At 44.6% G+C, this 16489-nt stretch overlaps 1 protein-coding gene across 2 annotated transcripts in view; it reads right to left on the reverse strand.

Moving 5' to 3' along the window:
• Positions 1-16489, reverse strand: part of LOC142942494 (kinesin-like protein KIF13B) — a 33251-nt gene extending 16762 nt beyond the window's left edge. For both annotated transcript variants that reach the window (XM_076084860.1, XM_076084859.1), the window contains exons 1-18: positions 16117-16489; positions 15895-15986; positions 15547-15624; positions 13597-13690; positions 8173-8185; positions 7961-8021; positions 7457-7549; positions 6621-6801; positions 5473-5560; positions 5205-5339; positions 4496-4608; positions 4122-4233; positions 3517-3729; positions 3310-3420; positions 2153-2287; positions 1914-2044; positions 1429-1515; positions 1046-1236 (exon numbers count right to left, since the gene is read on the reverse strand). In XM_076084860.1, coding sequence (XP_075940975.1) covers positions 1046-1236; positions 1429-1515; positions 1914-2044; positions 2153-2287; positions 3310-3420; positions 3517-3729; positions 4122-4233; positions 4496-4608; positions 5205-5339; positions 5473-5560; positions 6621-6801; positions 7457-7549; positions 7961-8021; positions 8173-8185; positions 13597-13690; positions 15547-15616 — 1828 coding nt within the window. In that variant the 5' untranslated portion in view covers positions 15617-15624; positions 15895-15986; positions 16117-16489. The remainder of the gene's footprint in view (positions 1-1045; positions 1237-1428; positions 1516-1913; positions 2045-2152; positions 2288-3309; positions 3421-3516; positions 3730-4121; positions 4234-4495; positions 4609-5204; positions 5340-5472; positions 5561-6620; positions 6802-7456; positions 7550-7960; positions 8022-8172; positions 8186-13596; positions 13691-15546; positions 15625-15894; positions 15987-16116) is intronic.

A 16489-nucleotide genomic window follows, 5' to 3' on the forward strand; every position in this document is an offset into this window, starting at 1 on the left:
TGTCAGAGCACTGCAGGCTTAACATAACCATGCAGAACATTGTGGAAAATATAGAACTGCGTGGACCCACATCAGAATCATTTGGGGTCTTATGGATTCTAGAGCACACAAGCTGTTTGGAGTAACTTGATGGACATCCTCTGCTTTTGATAAAGCTGTAAGAACTGCTTAAAGAATAAAGCTATTTTATGACCAAAAGTACCGGGTAACAAATGTATTATTGTGTGTTTCAAGAGCCCAATATATCTTCTTCCTCTGCGCCTGTGAGCTCCATTGTTGTCCAAAACATATTAATAGCACATCAATGAGTCATGGCTGTAGATTCTAGGTCTAGTTAAAGAATTATAATATTTTCTGTGACCCATTTTTAAGGATTTATATCCTCAGGAACAAATGTGCTTTGGGCTGAGAGCCAGGATACATGGTAGGGAACTACTTGTTACTTTTGGTCTTTTCCTAGAAGTTGTTGACATTTGTTATCTTTTGGTGATTTGTGAAAATGCCCACAGATAGACATGACGTAGACGGGTGAGGAGGTCAGGATAAACACGAGGGGGACACGCTGCCTTAGAGGTCTCCACTCCCATGTCAGGTATTTCTAGATCCAAATCTAAACATTCACAGTATTCAGCATTTATCCTGTCTGGCAGTCTGATCTGTGAGCAGAGCTTAAGATGTTACAGAGGACTAGTTCACAGGAGCCGGGCTGTCCTCGAACAGAAATTCAGCTAACCGCTTAGTTGATTCAATCGACAGATACGTAAAACTGAGTTTCTCCACAAAGAATCACACGAAAGCACCACTTTAAACCTTGTGTTTACCAGAGACGTGCTCAAAAAAATACTAAAAAGCATAAAAAACGACTGAATCGACTAAATAGTCAATAAGAACAAATTGATTTAAACTCTAAGTCCAAAGTAATATAAAATGTCTCCATATCCTCTGAGAGAGAAATTGAATTGTGTAAAAACGCTGAGTAATGCAATGTCACATCACTTACCACCACTGCACCACTACGAACATGCCCTGAGGAAGTCAGACTCACCGTTGTTGCCCATGCCTTTCATCATGACTTCGGCCTGAGCAAACTCGTAGCCAAAGCTCAGCTCGCTCGACACGTCGCTGGCCGTGTCGAAGTCCGCCTCCAGCCGGTCTGTGCTCAAACACGTCTTCATCGCAGCGCCGCCCTCCTCGTCCTCACCCCCTGCGTGGACCATATGCCTCGGCAGGTTGATCCTGTGCATGTCCGTGAGTTAGATGTGATGTGAGACAGACGGAAAAGAGGAAGAAGTGTGATGTAGCGGAGAAAAAAAAAAAAAGAGGAAGAGGCACAATGAATAGTTTGTGATCACATGTAAATAAATGCAGTCGAGACATGTTTGTGTTAGAACTAAAACACCCCACGGGTACTGATTCAAAGTGACCGACCTGAAGAAGTGGTTGTTTCCCCACAGGATGCGGTCGCCGTGGTGAAGCTGCACTGGACTGGAGATTGCAGCACCATTCACACATGTTCTACAGGTGGAAAAAAAAAAGATTTAAACAACACACGAGAGAACCTATGAGATGAGAGATGATGATACTGTAGTCACTCTACGGAGAATATAACCAATACAAGTGAAAAACAGGTCGTCTCAGCTGCTGGAGCTGAAAACCTTTTGTTCATCAAATATTTAAAAACTTGGCATAGAATCGGTAGTCTTCTTATTTTCTGATGGTATTTATTCCTAAATAAAATACAGAGGTAGAAAGCAGAGACAGATCCTAAGCAAGTACAGGCTCAGTGACCACAAAGTAGAAATCCAAATAAGACGACACTAAAAACCCTGGACACCAAAAGAAAACGGAGTATGTGGTCACAGGGATCCATCAAGCGAGGCTTGCGGCGTCGCCGATTGAGGTCGAGAGCCTACCGAGCGTTGCGGTGAGGACTGAGCACCACGCCGTCGTCCTCGCTGATGTCGATGACGCAGTGCTCCGCTTGGATGGCCATCCCGCACAGCTGGATGTCCTGAGAGTCGGCCGAGCCCACGCGCGTGTGCTCCTGTGACAACACGGAGGAGACACGGTCACTGATGTGTGTGCATTTATGAATCTGTGCAGCCCTGCGTTTGTCAGGCAGTGTGTGTGTGTGTGTGTGTGTGCGTGGTACCTTCAGATAGTAGACCAACAGCTCGTTGAGGGCGGGGTCAGCGTTAAGGTTGACCAGGAAACACTTGTCATCCACCACTCTGATTCCAGAGGACTGCAGGGAAATGCCCAGACTCTCCAGCTGCCTCTGACGCTCCTGCAGGGAACATATTTCATACATATTTCATACATGAACGGATCGATTGCCTATTCTTTAGCTGCTGCTTGATGTAAGAAATGTGGGGGTGAAAAGAGAAGGAGCGGAGCTGAGAATGCTGGGAAAATAACCTCCACACTGAATAAAACTTCTGTATTCTTCAACCTGGACCCTACTCACTCATGTTTTTGTGTCTAGCTGACTGATGTATTGAGGGAGAACGCTGCAGACGCTGAACGGGCTGCAATGCTCGGGGCAACTCCTCACAGTCAATGTAGGTCATCTGAAAGTGCTTGTTGTTGCCACCGACAGGCTCAGCTTGTTAATACAAGTGTCAGACAACATTATGGAGAGGACCCCACAGAGATATAAAACCCTTTTTCTTTATCTGTCACTTGATCCCGTCTGTCTGTTCGCTCAGAGAAGCCTCGTAGCATCCACATTGTCAAATCATCTGGATATTCAGCGGTGACTTTAAACATCTTTTAGCCAACACTAAGCTAAGCTTTCTGTCCAGCAACACAACAAACTGACAACACCGGCACTCCTCTCTCTAACTCTCCCACACATTTCCACCGTTGTCTCCCGGCAACAAGTGACATCTCGCGAGATTTCCGAATCAGAAATTGATTTCAAATTGATCCCAGACGGGATTACATTGCAGCCCGCTTAGCGGCTGCCGTCCACAGCGTTCTCCCTCAATACTGGACCGTTCTCAAGAACTGTTGTCCCCTTTAGTCACTTAGACACAACATGGGTAAATAAGGTCCAGGTTGAACAATACAGAAGTTACCCTTTGAACTTGAATGAACAGAAAACAAATCAATCGGCAACGACTCACATTGTAATTGTATCTCCTCCGTTTGATTAAAGTTATCCGTTGCACTTGGTTGAGTGCAAGAAATCGACAGAAATGTTAATTAAGTTCTGTTTAAGTGTAACAAGAATTAGTTAAACTTTTCTTTTCTATTGATACAAGGGGAGTGAATGTGTGTGTGTGTGTGTGTGTGTGTGTGTGTTACCTGTGCAATCGCCTCAGTCTTGGTGAGTTTATCCTCCCAGGTGACGGTCATCTCTTGGATCAGTTTCTCAGACTCCTCCAGCCTGTCCTTGAGGTCGGGGGCCTTCATAGACTGAGAGGGACAGAAGCTGCATCAACACTCTCCACAAATTGACCGTGTCGTTTGCTCAAAATTCTAAATACTCGGGCTGGCCGAAGCAATCCGAACCTCGGCCTCCGTGAGCTGCTCCTTCAGTTTCTCCACTTCCTCCCGGAGCTGTCGGATGATCCTGGCGTTGGGGTCCTCGTTGACGATGGCGTGGTTGACGATGCTCTTGGCCCTGTCGGCGTAGCGCAGGGTGGACAGCGTCTCGTCGTAGTTGTCCGCGGAGGGGCTGATGGTGGCGACCATGGCCGTGCGGCTGTTCCCTCCCAGGCTGTCCTGCAGGTAGAAACAATTCCAAACCTTTGAGTGGACAAACAACCTTAAACGTAGAGCAAAATAAACAAAGTCCACTGCTTTAGTTAGGAGGAAGAATTACTAAATGTGTGAAAAGCAAATGATTCATGGTCGTGCTGTGTTTATTCAAGTTTTAGAAAGCTACATTTAACACAATTACAATTTTGAAAGGACTCGTTTAAAACCCCCAAATTAAAGACTCAAAGCTGGCAAAAGGAGCATTTTTCTAACTGAGCAGAGCTAATGAAAATAACCAGCAGAGCCTTGAAACTCAACAGGAATCACTCGGACTTTAAAGTCCAGTTCCTTTAGTTTAAAGAAATGCACCCTGTCGTGTATTGAAGTTGGTATGAAGGTATTTTCTCTGTGTGTACCTTGAGCAGCCAGGTGAGCACAGAGTCTCTGTAGGGAACAAACTTGCTCTTGTACTTCCCTGCTCCCTGGTCAGCCAAGGCAGAGATAACTAAACCCAGAGTACTGAGGGACCTGGAGGGGGGAGGAAAGTATTTAGTGAGCAGAATGGCACAGAGAGGAACAAAGAGACAAAAAAATCATCAAAGCAATCTTGGCCTCGGCGCATTATAAATAGACCCAGATTTAAAAAGTGAGTGCAGACAGAAAACAAACACTATCCCAGCCAGCAATCCGCTCTGAGGAATACAGCCCGGTCGCTTCATTTAGCTATTGGAAGAAGAATCTGGATGAGCGAGGGTTAGAAGTCTTTGGCGTCTATTTTCTGTTGACTCACTTATTGATGTTGCTCCCTTCTTTCAGACGTTCCCCCGCCGCTCCGGTCTTCGCCACTCGCTCGCTGCCGGCCAGATCCACCAGACCCAGCTTGCTCACCTTCTCTCCGCTCGTCTGGAGCACAAAGGAATGAACATGATGTTACACTTTGTTTCTAAAAGCCCTTTATCTTAAAGCAGCCGAGAAGCTTCACCGAAGGCCAGTTGCAAATCTGGAGATTTAAAAGGTGACGTTAAACGGATAGTTTGTATGAGGTACTTCCCCACAGTCAGTGCATTACTACAGTAGATAGAGTTTGGAGGAAAAGACCAGCACGGGACCAAACCAATGTACTGCTGTGGACGTATGTTAGACACCTAAAATAATCAATATCAGTTTAAGTGAACACTATATTTAGAATATTTTCACTGCTTTACCCTCCCGTCAGAGAGCCCTTTCTAACAGGGAAGTGAAGCTGTTTTCTATGCTCTCTTTCAAGCCTCTTTGCTGCTAATTGAATGTCTCAGGGTCCACACGGTTGTTTGGACATAAAAAACAAGTTTCCCTGTGTCCTGGGCTTCTGAAAACATGTGACGGCAACATTCTGAATCATCACATGCACGATTATAAGAGAGGGTGTCAAAAGACATTGCACACGAGAGGATTGTTATGATCCTGTTCTGTATCACTAGTTGATGCTGAGTGTGTGTGTGTGTGTGCCGGTGTCGTACCTCAGACTTTAGGTCTGTGAGAGTGTGTGTGAGGATGATGTTGAACACAGCGTGGGATCTGCTGCTCTCTTCATTCATATTCGTGGCTGCCACCGTGCGAGATTTATTTCCCTCCGACATCAGGGACTCTATGTCCTGTCAGAGACACAAAAACACACGTCTGTTGTCTGTGCCCGGACTTTATGAAATAACTGGTTACCCCTGGCAACACAATGTGATGAAAGCAAAATGAAATCAGAGCGGAAAGTCGACATCGTTCATAAAGTACCTTGTAGCAGGCCACAGCCAGGCGAGACAGGCCGTCAACATAAGGCCCCAGGACTTTGTGCTCTCTCACCCGCAGCGCTTGTCGATTTCTACAGAAAAGAGACGGTTATTAATCCTTCATCCTTCAGACCTAACCACCATCATCCATTTGTAAATATTAGGAAATAGACAGCGGCGTTCCTCCCTTCTCAACAAACAATACAACCAGTCTTAAAGGGACAGTTCACCCCAAAATAAAAAAATACATATTTACTAGATGGCACTCAACTTGTGGTGCTCAAAGCGCCACAAAACACATTTGAAAAACTCAGCAGCATTTTGTTATTCCAATAATAAACACCCGGTTACTTGAGATCAGTGTTAATACTGTCAATGAAAACCATGACGCACTGTGTACGTCAACAACCTTTTTTTCCCACGACTAAGACGAGACGGTCACGAGGCTAAAATGTAGTTTGAAAAATAACCAAAGTCTCTCTTTTTTTCGTCACCTTCCACCTTCTCCTCTCTCCATCACTGTCTTTGTGTCTCACATGGTAGATCGGCTCTCATGGCGAGCTGAGTGGGTGTGACCGAATCACTAACGAGCAGGAGGACTGGGAGTAACCCAATCATTCAACCTGCGTTTCCATCACATAACGGGAAGATAAAATCGTACTGGAAATAGGTTTAACTAAAAGGACAAAATTGGTTTTGTCCAGACTAGATTGAATTTGAAATGTTCAATATAATAATAATTCCTCCATGAAACTGCTCTCAACAAGGTCTGTGGATTATCTTGAGTCACCGGGTCATGATTTCTGCAAAGAGACATCTCTATGGCCAAAATCTCCAAAACTAGGCAACTCACACCAAAACAATGTAGGCTGATAAACAGCTCTACATGAAAGAGGACAAATATGTATTTTTGACTTTGGAGTGAACTGTCCCTTTAATAAGATCAAGACTAAGAGCCATTTGATATGTTAAGATAGCACTGTATCAGACTGAAATATGACGGCTCGTATGACCGCTAAAGTACGGCATTTCACAGTGTACAGCATAGACTCACAAATCTACTGGTATTTTCTTAAAGAATATTTCCAAAGAAGAATATGTAATGTATGCGACTCCCTGTTTTGAAGTCAGCTAGAACAAACGGTTCCTCACCCTTTGGGGTCGAGCAGGTCTCGGACCTTCTCGTTGTAAATCTCCATGAAGGAGACCTCCACGGTGAAGCACTCCCCCTCCCGGGCCTCCCGCACGGTCCTGCTGAACAGGGAGCTGCAGAGCCGTGGGATCAGACCGGGCTGCTCCGCCGAGCCCATCATGGTGTACGACTTCCCAGAGCCTGGAGTTTACAAATCCAAACATCAAGCGGGAAAAAGAACCAAGCAACGTCAAAGAGGAAAATAGGAGGGAAGGAGGAAATAGAATCTGGTTCAGTGTTATTGGCTTAGGACGGCTGTAAACAGTGCAATGAATAGAGCTCCATAGGGCCCATTTAACAACAGTTTAAAAAGTATAACATATATATTAAAAAAAGGAATCAGACAAATGGTCTTAATGACAAAGACATGACAGTTCTCAGTGATTTGGAGCTGTGGAAGCAAGTAAGAGATCATAAAAAGGCTTAATCATAAAGTAATCTGGAGAGTACTGCTAATGATGGAAGAAATAAACACCATTAAACAGATGTACCAGCTCCAGGGTAGATGAAGAAATGTGTGTCTGAGAGGCAGAGATTCTGATGAGTTGGCGTCGCAAAATGAGACACGCTCGAATAAAAAGCAAATGAAATAGCTTCTTGAGACTATGAAAATGTGATGACAGTAAATGCAAAGTCAGAGAAAGACCCCATGAACAAAGAAGTTCCCATGAAGTTTATAGATATGAAGATAGAGATTCTGTCATAGACCCACGAACCAACGGCAGACACCAGCAGACCTTTATTAATATTACTGAGGGCCCATAAGTCTGATGGTAGCAGGTTTGAAGTGAATTACCCGTCTGTCCGTAAGCAAAGATGCAGGCGTTGTAGCCCATGAAGGCGTTGTCCAGCAAACTCTCCCCAAGGCTCTGGAACACGACGTCCTGACCTGCAGACAGCACAAAACACACTGGAACATCTGCAACTGAACCTCTACTTTCAACGCTCAGCAACAAAGCATACAAGATGCTAAAAGGGAAAAAGAAGAGGCATGGTGGGCATTTTGTTCACATCTAGTACATCCGACACAGGCTGGTGAATTAATGCCCCCCCGCATTGTTAAGAAACTCCCTGGCAACGGTTTAGTTTGACCCCTTTATAATACGCAGGACTAATCTAGAGGTGGACAACACTTCATCCCGCCACCAGAACGGACCCTTTCTTCGACTCTATAAATAGTTCAGAAGATGAGGAAACATTCTGTCAGGAGATAAGTTTAACAAGTGAGTCACCAAGCAGCAGAGTTACGCTCAAACTAAAAACAGAACCAAAAAGGTCAAAAAGGCTGATGTGAACCGACCTGCAAACTTGTCTTTCTGAGACTCATCTATGGACCAGAAGCAGTGGTCGTAGGCGAACACCTGAGGAGAACACACGCATTCAGAACAACTCATGCACGGATAGCAGGCAGAGTGAGCATTCAGTCACCTGATGTTTACAATGAAAAGAAGACATTTGTGCATAGAAAAATATAAAATAGAAACTTATTCATGAGTTTAGTTTAAAACTCACCTTTGGCTGATTTCTAAAGGGCAACAGAGAGAAGAAAAAAAACTATTTCAGTTGACAATCGGTGCTTAAATAAAACATGAACATGTCAACCAACCTAACAAACTACTTGAAGTCTCACTGTCAGTCTATCCCAGGCTTGTGGATCCACACACCAGAGGAGATACCTCGCCACGGCAAGAACATGTCAAAAATACTTGTGACATGGCAACACCTTCAACACATAACATACAGTCACCTGACATTCTGGGTCTTGGTAAGAGGCACTTTTTAACATTCAAAGCAAAGTCAGCTGAGTCCACAGTTAGACACAGTCACACCTGGGAGCTGTCCAGGTAGTAGTGGTTAAACGAAGGGTATGCGCTTCTTCTTCCTCTTTCCCACCAACATCTTCCCAGCTGGTCTGGGGAGTCTTGGACCGTCGACCCTTTGCTCACAAGACTGCTTCTCTAACCTGTAGGTCAGAGGTTCCCACTTGGGTCAGCAGCTAATTTGAGTTGGTTGTTTGATGCCTCTGGGAAAATAAACTTTAAAAAACCGAAGGTATTATAATGTCTACTTTTCAGATTCATATCTATCTTTTTTCCAAATAGTTTCCTGCCTCTGGTTATTCTCTTGTAATTCATTTAAATGAAGCAATTGGAGAGGAGAAAAGCTGTTTGCCACTCTGCAGAGGCAGCACGTCCTGAGGGCTGCGATGAGGCAGCACTTGTCATGGATAATGAATAACTACAATCACCAACTCGTCATGTTGCAGTTTACATCCAGTTTACAGCTATGGCCAATACCGTGTTTTTTAGTGAGGTCACAGAGAACTTTGTTCACCAAAACCTAAATCAGTTCATGCTTGAGTTTGTGCACATTTTGAAGAGATTCCCTCCAGGTGTTCCCGAGGTATCGCGATCACGAGAGTGGACCGGACGGATGATCTACCGAAGAACGGCAAAAAATAAAAAGGCTAACAAATGCAAAGAAACACCTGTTCTTAGCTGCACGGATGCGTTACCAAGTGGGCCCTCTCAGGCAGAGGGGTCATGTGGCCCCTAAGCCAGATGAATGAAGGGACATTTGCTGTTGGAAAGGCAAAGAGTCATGTTTTCCCCTTAAATACTAACCACCGGATGAGGGCTAACTCATTCAAATGAACGACATGTCCATGCTGTGACCTGCTCCGTCTTAACAGATGCATTCTGTAGAGAAAAGTACAGCGGACAACACTGCAGTGCAGGAAACAGCAGAGCAAGCAAATACTGCAAAACCTGACACGACCCCCGAGTGAGAAGGGAGAGTTTCAAGAACACAAAGTCAAAGGTGTTTTAATGGTGGCGAAGATTAAAAGTCTGTCAAGGTTGACTAATCCTCCTTGGCTCATTGTGAATCAAGTGGAGAATGTGACGCAGCACTAAAGAACCTCAGAGGCTTCCAGGGTCCCCGAGACAACAGGCAACAGTTCTTACCGGAGCACTTTAAAAATACAGGCGCTGCGTTTTAGTGCAGAAAAACAATAGTTCCACATTGCGTCAGTCAGCAAAACACATCACCACATTCCAGCAAGCAAACGTCAAATTGAATTACCAAACATGCTCCTGTGCAGCTTCATGGTGTTGTCCATCAGCAATGAAGCATTCATAACACCAGCACGAAAAATAGGATTTGTTTATACTTGAAACTGGTGTTTAAAGCAGCTATGATCAATAACTCTATATTTTACAACAGATCACGTGAGTACTTGTATGTGGAAAGGGGGCCTTCTGGTGATGAGCCAGGTGGCAACCTCTGGTTATGAAAAGGGAAGAGAATGTGCAAGTGTCTTAAACTGGCACTCTCTCTAATGGCCATCCTACAAGTCGACATTGTATTTGTGGTGGTTGCCCACTGAGGAGGTTGGGGCTACAAACAGATTTTACACATTCAGGATGACCAAAAACATCGGGCAAATCTATTTGAGTTGGCCACCAAAGATGTAAAAATGTGGTAGACACAGATTGTTATGTTTGTTATGGTAAACCTTATCATACTTAAACCAAGGCACCCAGTCCCCAGGGAAGCCCCCTTTTGAAGTGTGCTACCAAACATAACTCAAAACACACAGTATTCACTCAGGCAGAAATATCAATTTGGGGTTTAAAAAAAAAGAAAGAAAGCCTGTAAATTAAGCCACGGCCACACACACACTGGGGGCTGTAAAGAAACAAGGCCTCCCTATGTGAGACTTGGCTGGGCCATGAAAGAGCAACACTGAGTCCTGTCCTCTCCTGGGCTGGCAAGGACATTCCTGAGATAACTGGCAGAGCCTCGCAGCTCCCGGGAGTCCCTGAAGGACAGGGAGGAGGGTCAGCAAGTCTAGGACCAACAACATACAGGCCTTAGGGCTTTGATAATGCTATTGGGTGGATTCGGTACATATAAAAAATTCTGCACATCGACAATCTGGAGGATATAAAAAACAAGAAACATTTGTGATGCCATAAACGGATAAAAAAAACAAAAAACTCTTCAAAGTGGGGCTCTTATCGCAATAAAGCTCAGATAAGAAAGGCTCTCAGTTGGTGTTTTACTTTCTAAACATTATTCTGCAGGCGCTGATAAATATTCCTGCTACAGTTCAAGGTCTGTTTACAACATATGCAGTATACTATGGTTTTACAGGCCTGCTGAATAATGATGGGTTCTAAAGTTTGTGCTTTATTAATCTCTACCATCTTGAGGGTCTGACAAGCCCCCGCTGTATCCCCGCCTGGTTGCATCTACCCAGGGTGCCGTTACATATTAACACCCCCTGAGGCTCATGCGGCAGTTCAGTTAAACCTGTCAGGCAGTGAGCTGACTCAGCAAAACCTCGTTGGAATTGGCCGGCGAGTGACTCAGACTCCCCCCCCGACAAAAAACAAAGCTTTTCTGTAAAACAGGCCGTGCTCATAATAGAATACAATCGACTGGGAAACTAATCAGGAATGCCTCGATGCAGAAACCGATGTGCTCCAGTTCAAAATACTTGCTTACTTGCTTGCTTCACCGAGTGTTGCACCGAGCCTGTTAAACCTGTTCATGTTGAGCCCCGAAGGGGAAGCATACTGCCGCTGAAGCATGTCAGGGCAGAGGAGACACACAGGTACACACACACACACACACACACACACACACACACACACACACACACACACACACACACACACACACACACACACACACACACACACACACACACACACACACACACACACACACACACAAAGCATAACTATGGAATATGAGACGCTCTCTTTCTACAAAGAGGAAGATTCATACTCTCCGTTACTGGGGGGGGATTGCCCTGAGGCATTTTTACTGAACAAGGTAACCTGAGAAGGGAGACCAGAACCTCCAGAGAGCATCTACCTGCGCTGCTCTGACTCACTGCGAGGAGGAAAGACGAGGACCGGACTCTTTGTCAAAAGCCAACACTGTGCCCCGTGGCGCATTGTTTAATTTAACACAATGAGTGCACATTTTGCACCCACAACATCTGACATTTGATGCATTACACAGATGAAAGCTGTGATGTTGTAATATTAAACCAAAGACAAATCTTTCCAGACTGGATGCATACATTCTAATGTAAAATCTGAGATCTTAAATGTTGTTCTACTTTGTTCTTATTCCTTTTAAATCGTGGCTTGGCTACCTGAGCAGGATTGAGCTGGAACAGACACGCCCTTTGTAAAGAGAGCAATGATTCAAGAAGGACACAGAGGGAGAAGGAAGAATGGAAGGAGTAATAGAGGGAGGATGGGTGGGGTGAGGTTTGGAGCTGAGCTTCTTTAAGCAACTGGGTGCTAACTTGACGGGCTGGTTACAGACTCTCTAAACTCTCTGGCAGCAATCCTGAGGGAACGAAACTAGTGGAACCCATATACTGTAATTACTGTACGTTTATACTCTTGAATGAGGCAAAACAGATGCTATGCTCACATGTCAACAGATCCATCTGAGCACTTTCTATCAGCTGATGAAGACTTGTGTGATACGGTTGAAAGCTCCTGAAAAAAAGCTAGTAGGTGGACCCTGATTTGGTATTATTTTGTCAAACTTCAAAATAATGGCATAAAGAAAGCTTCCAGTAGAAACCTCCAATACTATTTTTAGTCCCAAGGCAGGACCAAAAAGTCCTGAGTCAAGTCCCAAGTCAAGACCAACAACTCAGGAGACAAGTCCCACGTCAAGACCAACAAGTCCGGAGACAAGTCCCACGTCAAGACCAACAAGTCCTGAGTCAAGTCCCACGTCAAGACCAACAAGTCCTGAGTCAAGTCCCACAACTCAGGAGACAAGTCCCATGTCAAGACCAACAAGTCCGGAGACAAGTCCCATGTCAAGACCAACAAGTCCTGAGTCAAGTCCCAAGTCAAGACCAACAACTCAGGAGACAAGTCCCACGTCAAGATCAACAAGTCCGGAGACAAGTCCCACGTCAAGACCAACAAGTCCCCAGTCAAGACCAAAAAGTCCTGAGTCCAGTCTCAAGTCAAGACCAAAAAGTCCTGAGTCAAGTCTCAAAGTCAAGACCAACAAGTCCTGAGTCGAGTCCCCAGTCAATACCAACAAGTCCGGAGACAAGTCCCACATCAAGATCAACAAGTCCCCAGTCAAGACCAAAAAGTCCTGAGTCAAGTCTCAAGTCAAGACCAACAAGTCCTGAGTCAAGTCCCCAGTCAATACCAACAAGTCCCCAGTCAAGACCAAAAAGTCCTGAGTCAAGTCCCAAGTCAAGACCAACAGGTCCTGAGTCAAGTCCCCAGTCAATACCAACAAGTCCTGAGTCAAGTCCCACGTCAAGACCAACAAGTCCCCAGTCAAGTCCCACGTCAAGACCAACAAGTCCCCAGTCAAGACCAAAAAGTCCTGAGTCAAGTCTCAAGTCAAGACCAAAAAGTCCTGAGTCAAGTCCCAAGTCAAGACCAACAGGTCCTGAGTCAAGTCCCCAGTCAATACCAACAAGTCCCCAGTCAAGTCCCCGAGTCAAGACCAACACGTCCCGAGTCAAGTCCCAAGTCAAGACCAACAAGTCCCGAGTCAAGACCAAAGTCAAGATCAACAAGTCCCCAGTCAATACCAACAAGTCCTGAGTCAAGTCTTGAGTAAAGACCAATAATCCTAAACTTTTGTTGGTGTCTAAAACAAGTTGACAAGCGATTATACGCTCCTCACCAGAAGAAGTTTCATTATTTTGTTAAGTCCAGTCTTCAGTCATCAGATTTATGACTTGAATCTGACTTGAGTCCAAGTTCTGTGACTCAAGCCACAAACGCTTTTGTAACAATCAAAAAATGTCACAAGTAAGAGACAAAGCCAAACAACTGCTAAATAACCCAGCTTTCAACGGTTGAATGGTTTTGCATTAAACTGATGGTAACATGTGTGTCTGGTGTGTGACACTCTGCGGCTTACCGGGGGTCTCCTTTGCTAACGTTGGTGATGGCCGGATGCAGGACTGTCTGGTTCCCCTCCATCTCCACCACACATTTGGTCTTTAGGTCTTTTTCTGGAACGAAACAGAAGTCAATGGAGGAAAAATTATGTATTGTCAATGATAACAGTAAACATATTGTCCCTGCAGTACAAACAGAACCAGACTGTTGACAAGTAAATAGGCCCCAAAAAAAAGAAGTAAAATGTAGTGTGCTAAGTCGCTTTTGCAAAAGGGCTGTCCAATCACCAAAATGTACTGTTTGAACCGTTTAAAGACCGTGTACTGACTTAACTGGTGATTCTGACTTTCTTTAGTAGTCGCTGACACAACAGCCATCACAGGATAACAGGTCCTCGTGATCGTAACACAAACAGCACAATGTGGAGAGGCAGGAAATAGTTTTATTGTTGGTGATTCATCCCAGGACTTGCCTGTGCAAACACTAAAACCACTTTACTTCTCCAAGAGCAGATAGTAAGGAAAAGCAGGGTCAGGGCTACTCTTCCTCATTCCTACCTACTGTATAAGGATTTAAAAGGCGGAGACACTTCCTGTCAGAGCAGGATTTGGTGCACGTGTGTTGTAAGATGTTCCATTGTTACACCTAAAGGGCCAGTGTGTAGCATTTAGGGGGGTATATTGGCAAAAATGGAATGTAATATGAATAAGTATGTTTTCTTTAGTTTATAATTACCTAAAAATAGGAATCGTTGTGTTTTTGTTGCCCTTGAATGAGCCTTTAATATATTTACATACAAAGCGAGTTCTCTTCGCGGAGCCAGCCGCCATGTTTCTACAGTAGCCTAGAACGGACAAACTAAACAATGGCTCCAAGTTGCGGCATTTGCGTTTTTGCTTAGGCCACAGGAGGCAACCTCCGGTTCTGAAGAGTGAAGCCGATGCATATTAAGTGTCTTAAAACTTGCATCTCTCTACTGACCAGCAGGGGGCGACTCCTCCGGTTGCAAAAAGAAGTCTGATTGAATGGAAGTCTATGAGAAAATGACTCTACTTCTCACTTGATGTATTCCCTCAGTAAACATTGGGAACATGAATTTATGGTCTCAATCTCTTCTTCAATACAGCATGATGTTCATATAAGATGATGGTTCATTTTAGAGTAATTTCAGTAAAGCAGAGTATGCTTTAGGGCGGGTCAACCTTGTGAGTGACAGGTCGCTACCCTATCAGAGCCGTATACGGTGTCTCCACGTCACATATCCACCGTCCAAATATGGTCACTTCCGTTCACCGGTTGCAAAAAGCCAAGATGGTGACGGCCGTAATCCAAGATAGCGAAGGCCAAAACGCTCAACCTGAGGCTTCAAAACGACCTCACGATGACTACGTCCACTTCTTATATACAGTCTACGGTCGGCCAGCGTAGATCTCAGTGTGCTGCCTTCTGCAACCTTATCACTAGATGCCGTCAAACTCTACATACTGCACCTTTAATTAGGCATATTTGTAGTTTTAAAAGCTTTTGTAGAAACTCACTTGGAAAAGTGATTTATTACATGAAATGAAAGGGAAAGTTGCAGCTGCTGTTCAGCAACACAAAACGTTTGTCAGCTGGCCTGTCAGTCCTCAGCACTGAACACAACACTGTACATGGTGCCCTTTGTGTCAGGATGTGATGTCACTGTTCCTTCCATATTTCTTTCCATTTCTACTCTCACAGCACTGCAGCCAAAACTCGTTTCCAAAGAGGGGCAGAATGGACCTTTTCAGAGCCCGACCTGGTGAAACAAGCTGTGTAAAACATAGTTATGAAACCTCGAAAATAATCCTGGCTTCACAAACCAAAACACCCCTTTTGAAGCTGGGCATCGTTGTTAAAAATAACTTTGTTTGTCCCGTGAAAAACAGACTAATAAGTGCGGTCCAACTCCTAACTGATAAAAGTGTCACTCTGACAAGTTACTTACCTCTCCTGTTCATTGGTCGCACACGAACAGCGACCTTTACGTTGGAGTCGTTCAGGCTGTTGTCATCCATGGTGCAACCTGACTTGCATATATATGAATAGACACAAGAGATGCAAATTACACTCTGTATGTAGAGTTAATTCAAACTAAATTTGAACATACACATAGGCCTGAACACAGCTCGTCATTGCGCCAGATACGAATATCTATAAATAAACCCAATAAAATAACTCCTGCTACTTGTAACACTATTATTACTTAAACCCAACTCCAAGCAGCTTGTAAAAACGAAAACGAAGAGATAACAAGCTGAAGGTCAAAGTATATTTAAAAGAGAAATGAACAAACCGTGTGGAAAAGAGTGCGCAGTAGTTTCGCTGTCCGACTCTCGCAGGCACCTTGAGGAACACCCAGCAGCTAGCCCGGGACGCTAACAAGAGCTGGAGAACAGCACACATATAGAGAAGGGTCAAATGCTTTCATAATGACCGCCGATAAATGTAACCGTAACCCCAGTACAGTGTACTATGACACCCTGGTTTCAATGTGTAAGTCTAAAACAACACTCACGACAGTACACAGTTCATTCCCTCGGCTCCTCCACCTGTTGCATTTCCTGAAACTTCCTCCGGAGATCAGTCAAGCCATGTCAACTCTCAGCTAAAGGGATTTGCTGTGAGACTTAGTGAGATTCCCAGGTTCCCCAGTCGCGCTCTGCTCTGCACGCGCTCGCACGGTTGGTTTGAGAGGGAATTCAGCGCCACAGTGTGGCTCCACGTGCATTACACGTCTGTGCTTTTCGTTCAAGGATATTTATCCAAAACATGTGAAGACATGATAAGAACAAATATTCTCAGTTAATGCTAATTAACCCAATACAACACAGTGGTAAAACAGCAGTTACTTTCGTTGAGAAGCGTGTTTTACGTAATTTTACGACAGT

The sequence above is a fragment of the Anarhichas minor genome, unplaced genomic scaffold (genome assembly GCF_050575085.1).
Source record: "Anarhichas minor isolate MPS153535 unplaced genomic scaffold, ASM5057508v1 ptg000136l, whole genome shotgun sequence".
Lineage (NCBI taxonomy): Eukaryota > Metazoa > Chordata > Actinopteri > Perciformes > Anarhichadidae > Anarhichas > Anarhichas minor.